This window comes from Camelus bactrianus, chromosome 10 (assembly GCF_048773025.1).
Source record: "Camelus bactrianus isolate YW-2024 breed Bactrian camel chromosome 10, ASM4877302v1, whole genome shotgun sequence".
Lineage (NCBI taxonomy): Eukaryota > Metazoa > Chordata > Mammalia > Artiodactyla > Camelidae > Camelus > Camelus bactrianus.
Window position 1 is genome coordinate 43,524,119 of NC_133548.1, and position 10,443 is coordinate 43,534,561.

Below are 10,443 nucleotides of genomic sequence, written 5' to 3' on the forward strand. Positions count from 1 at the left end.
AAAAGGAAGCAAGCAAACATGAATAGCCTCACCCTCGGGATGTTTTCTTATGCTATGATGGTGGACTGAATAATGATTAATGACCAGTTGGATTTCTAATAATGTGCCAGTATCTTTGGACTTTTATGACCATTTTACTGTGAAAGGTCCAGAGCCACATACCAGGGGGTGGACTGTGACATAACAGAAGTAAATCTTTGACCTCTGTTCCCAGTTCCTTGCCCAGGGCTCCTAAATACCTTAGAATTTCCTGGGAGATAAGAGTGTCTTTTGTTCTAATGAGCCAACTCTTGGTGGGATCCTGAATAGCTTCTGGATGGGGGCTAGTCACCAGAAAGACCAACTATGATTAGAAGCTTGGAACTTTATGCCGACCTCCTATTCTACAGGGAGGATGGAGGACTGGAGATTGAGCACATAGCCTCCTTCGGATTGATCACAATCTTAAACTATGGGGTTAAGAGCTTCTGGGTTGTTGAACAGATCCATGTGTCGGGAGAGTGGTGCACTCCAACTTCATGGTGATAGAAGTCCCTGTCCTGGGGCCCCTCCAGACCTAGTGCTATGTATCTCTGCATCTGGCTGTTAATTTGTATCCTGTGTAATGTCTTTTATGATAAACTGGTGAATCTAAGTAAATATTTCCATGAGTTTTGTGAGTCATTACAGCAAATTATCAAATGTAGGATAGGATTTTGGGAAACCCCTGACTATGCAGCCAAGTTGGATAGAAGTGTGGGTACCCTGGAGACCCATTACTTGCAATTGGTGTCTGAAGGGAGGGCAGTCTTTTGGAACTGAGCCCTTAAACCTGTGAAGTCTGACACGATCTCGAGGTAGGGTCACAAGTGAATTAAAAAATAGGGTATCAAATTGGTGTCTAGATATTTAGAACATATTGGTATTCCAGTTGGTTAGGATGGGGGAAAAATACCACGAATTTGGTATTAGAAGTGTTGTGAATAGAGAAAGTTTTCCTTTACCCAGTATGTAATCATTTCAGTGTTTTCATTTATCCTTGTTGCCATTAGGCTTTATTATGTTTCCATTAAAGTTTGCCGTAATATTATAGATACTCTACATTTTTACTTAGTAGAATATTATAAATATATTTCATTTTTTATTTTTTTATGTGTACCAGTCCTCACTTCTTTTACCTCATTACACTAAGCAGAAGACTTGTACGATCTAAGTCTTGAATTCAGATGTTCTAAAGACAGTTGTCTACGTTTTTCTGTTGAATTAGGAGTTCCTGAACTCCAGAAAATCAAATCACTCCTCATTCTTTCCAGTCTCTTGTTGATGATGTAAATGAGAGTAGATTATCACTCAAGAAATACATTTAGTATACTCTTTGACAACATTTCTAGTTTTAAAAAAATGGGTATTATTTTCTTTATAAATCTAGATTATAGAATTATGAATTTTGTTAACACATTAATTGCAATGCTTAGAATGAAAAGATACCCTTTTAAATTCCTACCAAGAAGAAAAACTACATTATGCCAAATGGGAGTGTATGTTAACATGTGTTGAAATATAGATAAGATAGACTTCCCATCAAATCATGTGAATTATGGTGTCCAGACCTTATTTTCTGTGAATAGGAATCCAGTTTTCCCATTCTCATCCTTGTTTTGCAGTCTTCACAACCTAGATCTTCTTGAGACAGAGTTTGCTCAAAAGACTGATTAAAAAAAAAAAAAAAAAGCTGAGGCTTGCTTACCCTACCCAGATTCTCTAGATCAGTAACACTGCTGAAGTCATTGGACTGATTGTGGTGCTATAGCATAGATCACGTGTATTGAACTAGAGGACTTGATTCCATTCAAATTAGAACTGAGTCGACATCCCTCGAGACAAACGAACTATTACCTTTCTCTAAGACTCAGCAGTCTTGACTGTAAGTTTAGGTATATTTATAATACCAGCATCATAGGGTTGCTGTGAAAATTAAGTGGAGAAGAATAGTAGTTTGGGATGTAGACTTTCTGGATTCAAACACTGGTCCCACAACTTCCTAGCTGCATGATTTTGGGCAACCTACTTAATGTTGCTGTTATCTCAGGTTATTTACTTGTAAAGAAATAATAGTGCTTCTTGGTTGGATTTTTGTGAGGAATAGATTTTTTGTGAGAAATATACCAGCTAATAAACTAAGGTGCTTAGCATAGGACCTGACGCATAATAAGTACAAATTATTGCTTGCTAAATAAATTAAAGAAAAAGTCCTAGCACCCTAGAGGTGTTAATACATAACAGTGAAAATTACTACTATCATTATTGCTGATTTCATGGTGTCTCCTAAAGTTTACAAATGTATAAAAGTGAGAGAAGTATGGTTTTAATTTGATCAATCAGTCAAGCAACATTTGGTAGGTCCTAAGTGTGATACTGCTAAACAAACACTTCATAGGTCACCTGAAATGCTAAGAATGGATCCTAAGAATATATTCTGCCAGTTGCCTTTCTCAGGGCTTCCTTTACATCTCTGTTCCTCAGACTGTAGATGAGGGGGTTCAACATGGGGATCACCGCTGTATAGAAGATGGACACCACTCTGTTCTGGTCAGTTGAGTAGCTGGACTTGGGCATCACGTAAATGAAGGTGATAGTTCCATAGTAGAGAGTAACGGCGGTGAGGTGAGAGGTGCAGGTGGAGAAGGCCTTGTGTCGCCCTTCAGTGGAGCGCATCTTCAGGACGGTGATGAGGATGCAGGTGTAAGAGAGAGCTATGACAAACACTGTGACCACGATGATGGATCCTGAAGAGATGGAAGGGATAATTTCAACAGTGGAGGTATCTGAGCAGGAAAGTTTCAACAAAGGGGAGAAATCACAGAAAAAGTCGTCTATCTGATTTGGCCCACAGAAAGACAGACTCAGTAAACAACTAGTAAATGTCCAAGCATTCACACCCCCGCCCAGATAGGAAGCCCCCACCAAGAGGACACAGACTCTGGGGGACATGTGGATGGAGTAGAGCAGGGGCAAGCAGATGGCCACATAGCGGTCATAGGCCATGGCAGCCAGCAGGAAGCACTCGGCTGTCCCAAACATGACCACGGAACAGAGCTGGGCTTCACAGCCAGTGACAGGGATGGCCAGTCCATGTGTAAGGAGTCCTGTAAGCATCATAGGTGTGACTGATGTGGAGCACCCACTGTCCACAAAAGCCAAATGGCTGAGGAAGAGGTACATTGGGGTGTGAAGCTGGGAACAGCTTCTTATTAAGGTGATTATGCTGATATTGCCTATTAAGGTGACAATGTAGATTCCTAGAAATATCACAAAGAAGATGACACGAAGTGTAGGATCCCCTGTTAATCCCCAAAAGATGAACTCTGTGACACCGGTATGGTTTCCAACCTCCATCTCTTCTGGAAACTATTCCTGTTGAGGGAAATGTGAATATTCATTTTTGTGTGTTTTCATTCTACACATTCCTGTGTTTCTTTGGCTATTTTTTACACTTATTCACAGTAATTTTTCCCTCTGTCTAGCCTGTAAATATGGTTCTTTTTAGTTTTTTTCCCCTCTTTCTTCTTTGCATTAAAGAAGGTTGATTAACTCTCTCTGGGATCTCAGTTACATTATTTTATGTATCTAATATTTGTTTTAAAATGCCTCTCCACCTTGACTCCTGCACAGATCTCTCTCCCAAAGTCCAGATTTATAGTTTCAGTTATTTCTTGGAAGTCCTCAGTTGGAAATCTCACAAATACCTCAAACTCAGCCTTCTCAGACCAAACTCATCCTTTCCTTGGACCACGCCTCCTATGTTTTGTATTTGTAGAATGACACCACAATCCACTCAGTCTCTCATATCTGAAACATGGGAGTGGTCCTAGCCTTCTTCCTCTCATTGTAACACATCTAATAAAATCCCACTGATTCTGTCAACAGTTTACCTCCCAATTTTATTTCTTCATCTGACTCCATACCTGGTATCCCTACTTTAGTTAAGGTCCTGATCACTTTTCCTCTTTATACCATTTGTTTCTCTTCTAGCCTTTATTCTTATGTCCTTAAAACTTACAGTACATCTATCAAGGTGACATCTTGCTGAAGTAGAGAGCAAATGATACCAAAAGGGTTCTTTTAAGTCTTTCATGCCTCTTTTAAGTCTCTCAAGCCTCCAGGATGAAGCCTAACCTCTTTAGCACAGCACAGTGCACACTTTCTGATGTATCCCCTGTGTGTGACTCTTTGCTTGTTTCTTAGAATATTTCCATCCATCACTTGCACTGATCCAACCTTCCTGATCTATTTAGAGTCCTCTCAATGCACTCTATTCTTTGTGGCCTTTGCTCCTTTTTTCCTCCCACTTGGGTGGCACCCATCCTCTCATTACTCTGGGTGATTTCTACTCATCATTCAGGTTCATTTCTCTCCACAGTCTTCTCTGACTTCTAAGGTTTAATCAGACACTTTCTTCTTTGTTGACATCATGATTTCCGATGGTGCTACTTGGTTCTTAGACAGAATAAATTATGAGGTAGAATGAACCAATAGCTGAGAACCTACAGGTCATTAAAGAGTGTGTTCTATCGCTTCTTTGATTAAGCTTCATTAAGTTCATTGATTGCCATGGGTATTATCATGGGCTCTATCATGAAGAAATCTGTTTTAATAATATCAGTTGATCCCTCATGGAATAATGGCATAAATCATCTCCTTTCTACATCAAAACTTTGAAATAGTTAAATACAGCTACCACGCCTCCACTGCCTTCTCTTCTCCAATATTGTGTCCATAGTTCCCTTGGCAATTCCGCCTGTGGCATAATTTTCAGATCCCTCGCAGTTCTCCTTGTCAGCCTCTGAACATACTCCGATCTGAAGAATGAGGCCAAACACTGAGCAGCATTGGTACTCTGTACCTTCTGACTCAAGCAGAGCTCAGTGGGACCAACCCTACCTTCGCTGTGCTCACTATGTGAGCTTCAGTCTTTGCTGACAGCAGTCATTGAGACTGGAGACAGAAAACTCAGAGCTCGGGCCTCCCACTGGCCAGCTGTTACAGCTTGCGAGTGATATTTAGTATCTCGGACTCCCAGTTTTTTCATTTGTAAAATGGGAATAATTGTCCCTATAATGCAGTTTTGTTGTGAGACTAAAAGAAATGATATCTGCAAAGTACTTGAAGGTGTTTGATCACACATCAGAGCTAAGTAACTATTTTTCATTAATTAAAATTGAAGTATTGGTAGGTTATCAATTGTTTATTTTTTCGATGAGAAGCATAATGGTTCAAAACTGATTCTTGCCCTTCCCTTCCTCTCCACTGGCTACCTAGGGATCTACCTAGAGCTCTTCATTTTGGTGTCCCATTCACATTTCCCCACCTGGCTCGGATTCTGAAGATCAGTTTTTCTTTCCTTCAATGCATGGTTCATTTTGATGATGAATAGAGGGCATAATGCTATGTGCCTTATTCAATCTGAATATCAGATGGTTTCTTCCTGATTTATTTTTCATAGTTTCAGTTACACAAACTTAGCAGTTGCTTTAGCTGCTACAGACCATCCTTACTGCTGTGGGACCTCTCGGACAACCTGATTTGAGTGTCCAGAATGACCATTCTGCGGTGCAAATCTTGCTGAGGTCACAATTTCTGCAGGGGTTAAAAACTAAAGTTGATGAAAGAGTTTTTCTCATTTTTGCTTTCTCATTGAACCAATAAAAATTTAAATTATTTAAACAAAATCCATGAATATTGCACTTACCTTTCAGAGCCAGAATTGTTGCTAAATTCTAAAGAGAACTTTATAAAGCAGATGAGTTCCACCTACTTTTACAGTAGTTTTGCACAGAATACCTGACAATGTAAACCACTGATTGCTCCCCTTGGTCAAGGAACGTATTACATACATTCTGTGAGGATTAGGGTGGATGTCTTTGTATGTGTGGTGGGAGGAAAACAAAGGCTTTAATAGAGTATGACAAATCCCCTAGGATTGTTCTTGCTTCTGCTGTGTAAAAGTTTCCTGGGTTTGTTCTACAGAAATGACTTTTGGAGCCAAGTGCCTCATTAAGGTGGCAAAAATAGAAGGTCCGGTTGCTTACAAAAAGTGTATTTCCAAGGACCTTGTGGAAGACTTGTCCAGCAACTGGGACAAAGAACTATTGGAATAGAAGATTGGCTAGAAATGGGGATTGGAGTCAGTGCCACAGGATTCTAATTCCATTTCTATAAACAAAGCAGTCCTTTAATAGAGGATATTATGTAGTGGAGGGAAATGCATGAAGCAATATTAATAGGTAAGCATAAACTAAGCGTAGTCCACTGTTAAAGTGCAGTCTATTGACTGGCACCTCCTATCCGCCCCATTGATCTCCCTGTTGCTCCTTATTCCTTGAGGATTTTAGCACCTACATCACAATTTTTTCTCCTCATTTCTACCTTTGTCAGCAGCAAGGCCAACTTCTTCTAACCATTAGAATATATCAGCTGACACCCTAACATCAAATTTCCTCTCCTTTATTGACTCCAATGACTTTTCCATCTATAATCTACTCAGGAAACTATCATATTCATACCTTAAATCTCATTAATTTTCAGCTCTGTTCCACCACTAAAATATAAATATGTAAAACTATGGTGTTAAAGCCTGTTCAGTCATAGACCACCAGAAGCAAACCTATAGTCCAACAAGATCAAGTTTATTGGGTCAATATAGTGTGGGAGCGCTCTCCAAAGAACCATCAAATGTCTCTCAACAATGGAGAGAAGGTACACGCCTTTTAAAAGGCTTGGATTCTTATTGAAGGATATTAAGGGGGAATTAGGAGTTGTGGAGTTCAGTTCTAGGCTGGTTGCTGTTTCTGAGGTGAGCTTAGGAGAGAAGACTTGACACTGTCATGAAATGATGGCAATTTAGTAATTGGGTACTTCCAGTAAAAGGTAAGAAAGCTTTTCAGACTTGGGTGCATTGTTGGTTAGAAAGCAATAATCACTGAAAAATTAGATCATTATGATAGTTTTACAGCTGCTGCATAAACTTGGAAGAAACATTTTCTACTAATTTTGTTGCTAGATTATTCTGTGTCTGTCCTCCCAGCCTGAAGGATGACGATGATGTTCTTTTTCATTACCAACAAGATTTGTTTTTCTGGAAAATATTCAGTTCTTATTTATTAAGTTTATTGACATAAAATTGTTCATAATATCTATCTTTAACCATTTTAATATCTGCGGAATGTGTAGTTATGCCCTCCTTTGAGTGTCTTATTTGGATAATTTATATTTTTGCCGTTCTCTTGATTAACACTCCAATGGGATTTTTGATTTTATTAATCTTTTCAAAGAATAAAATTAGATATTTCTCTATTTCCTCTATGGGTCATATTTTCTATCTCTTTGATTGTGTTCTTTCATTTCTTATACTTAAAAAAATTATTTGTTTTTCCCTTTCAAGCTTCCTCAGATGGAAGCTTATACTTTAGTTTTCAGCCTTGAGGTTGGTTTCTAACTCTTTATCTTGAGTATGGTCCATGTATCACCCCCCAAACTTTATTTTTTTAATGTGCTGGTAATTTTTTTTAAGCCGTAGTTTTCTTTCTTTATTTTAAATTTTTTTGGGGGGATGGGGTGGGGAGGTAATTAGGTTTGTTTGTTTGTTTATTTAGAGGAGGTACTGGGGATTGAACCCCAGACCTCCTACATACTAAGCATGTGCTTTAGCATTTGAACTATATCCTCCCCCACTGTGCTAGTAATTTTGAATGATATCATGGATATTGTGAAGGATACATTATAGAGAGTCTGGATTGTGTTACAGTCTTCTCAAACATAGTCATTATGTGAATATACCACCATTTCTTTACCTGTTCTTTCAGTGATGCACCTTTGAGAATTTTCTAGTCTTTGGCAGTTATGAATAAACCTTCTATGAATATCTCCATGCAGGTCTTTGTGTGGACATGTATTTTCATTTCTCTTGAATAAATACTGAATAAATACCTAGGATTACAATTGCTTGATGTTATGCTTAGTGTATGTTTATAAAAAAAACTCCATTTTTTTTTTCAAAGTAGCTGTACCATTTTTGCATTCCTATCAGCATTTTATTTAAGGTCTTTTTCTTTGTGTCCTTTGCAGCACCTGGTATTGTCGGTTATATAAAAAAAAAAGTTCTAATATGTTTTATGTGTGTAGCATTAAGTCTTTTACTTTAATTTGCATTTCACTAGTGACTGAACTGCGTTTGACATCAGTTTCAAGTGCTTATATGCTCCATTCATATCTTTTCTTTGGGGAAGTATCTATTCAAATCTTTTACCAATTTTTAAAATTTGGGTTGTTTTCTTTTCATTGAGTTTTGTGAGCTTTTTATGTATTTTAGATGTTAATCCTTTAGTAGATATGTTTTTAAAATTTTATAATGTTGGTTTACATTTCATTCTAAAATCTCTTTTGACTTAATTTTTTTTCATGTGTGAAATTTAAAAAAAATGGATGTTCACTTGTTCCAGCACACTTTGTGAAAAGATTATCTTTTCTATGTTAAGTTTCATTGTCTTCTCTTTTTAAAAGCTAATTAACCATGTGTGGATCTATTTTGGGGACTCTATCTTGTTCCACTGATGTATGTTTTTCCTTATGATAATACTACATGTCTTGATTACTGCAACTTTATTGTAAGGCTTAAAATCAGGTAATTTGAGTCCTCCAAATTTAATACAGACCAACAGTAGTGAAGACAGTATGGTATTAATGGGAAGTGGGATAAACACACACATGAGTGGAACAGAATAGGGGGTTCAGAAATAAGTCCACATGGGTACAGCCAATTGATTTTAAACAAAGGTACAAAACCAATTCAACGGATGAAGCATAGTCTTTTCTACAAATGATGTTGGAATAATTAGACTTTCATAGGCAAAAACAAGCAAATAAATAAATAAATAAACCTCAGCCTAAACCTCACATCTTATACAAGAATACACCCAAAATGGATCATAGACCAAAATGCAAAGTGTAAGACTTTTAGAAGAAAGCTTACAACTACTCATGACTGGGTTTACATGAAGAGTTGTTAGACACCAAAAGTACAATGCATAAATTAAATGATTGATAAATTGGACAATATCAAAGTGCAAAATAAAAGCGTAAATTGATACCACTACACACACATTAAGTGGCTAAATTTAAAGAAGACTAATAATACCAAATGTGTCTTCTAAACTATAAGATAAATTCTATGAGGGCAAGTATATTAGATGTTTGTCACTATATTGCCAGTGGCTTATGACTGCCTCTGCAATATAAGAATAACTCGATATAATTCTGACTGTATGAAAGAACAAATGAATGAATGAGATGATGAATACCCCATGAGTCAGTCAGCAAAGATATAATTTGTGTCTGAAACATGAAATTGGGGGCAGGAAAGGTCAATAAATTTGTTTGTTGTCAGCATATTGAGGTAGATGAAGTCTCTCCAGGGGGCAGCCAAAATTCAGGGACAGAAAATCCAGCTCCTTTCACCTTCCTAAGCAGGTTATAGGCCTGACTATGAACAATCCACTCTAAGAGTTTGTTCCACTCAGTCTCTGAGGAGTTTAGGGACCCTCTTTTTCCCACAGAGAAGTCACCTCTTTGGACCTGACAGAATTCACAGGTCAGTCAGGGACATCTCACCCTTTTCTTCTCTGGGGACCCTCTGCATGGTGACTGGAGCTAGAGACCAGGAACACCGGCCAGAACTTATGGGACCATAAAGTCCATCCTCAGCAGACAACATTCCTACAAGAACACCTCCAGAAACTTTCTGATTCCCTTTTGTCATTTCCTCTCAGAATATACTCAGTCATAACTAAAGTTATCACACTTATTTCAGGATAAATTGCTGTTGAAAATGGATACAGTCTTAAAGGTTTGGAGGTACAATAATCTTAACTAATGGCAGAGTAGAAAGTTTGGAAAAAATATATGAATGAAATTAATTAATTAATTTACTTTTAACACCTTTATTGTGGTATGGTTCATGTCAGTAAATTACACATATTTCAGGTGTACACTTTGGTGAATTTTGATACATATGTACACCAATGAAACCACTACCACAATCAAGATAGGTAACATTTCCACCACTCCCCAAAGTGATTATTTTGAATTTCCAATTTATCCTTCCCACCCTCTTTAACCCCTGTTAACCATAAATTTGTTCTCTATGTCTGAGTCTGTTTCTGTTTTGTAGATAAGTTCGTTTGTGTCCTTTTTTTTTAAGATTCCACATATAAGCAATATCATATGGCATTTTTCCTTTCTCTTTCTGGCTTACTTCACTTTGAATGATGATCTCCAGGTCCATCCATGTTGCTGTAAATGGCATTATTTTATTCTTTTTCGTGGATGAAGTATTCCATTGTATCTATATACCACATGTTTATCCAGTCATCTGTTGATGGACATTTGGGTTGTTTCCATGTCTTAGCT

At 37.7% G+C, this 10,443-nt stretch overlaps 1 protein-coding gene across 1 annotated transcript; it reads right to left on the reverse strand.

The window, feature by feature from the left end:
* Positions 1-2,442: 2,442 nt before the first annotated feature.
* Positions 2,443-3,756, reverse strand: LOC105076663 (olfactory receptor 5P1-like). The gene is made up of 2 exons (XM_010964917.1): positions 3,748-3,756; positions 2,443-3,375 (listed from the first exon to the last, which is right to left on the reverse strand). Exons 1-2 carry the CDS (start codon positions 3,754-3,756, stop codon positions 2,443-2,445), a joined length of 942 nt encoding a protein of 313 aa, XP_010963219.1.
* Positions 3,757-10,443: the final 6,687 nt, after the last annotated feature.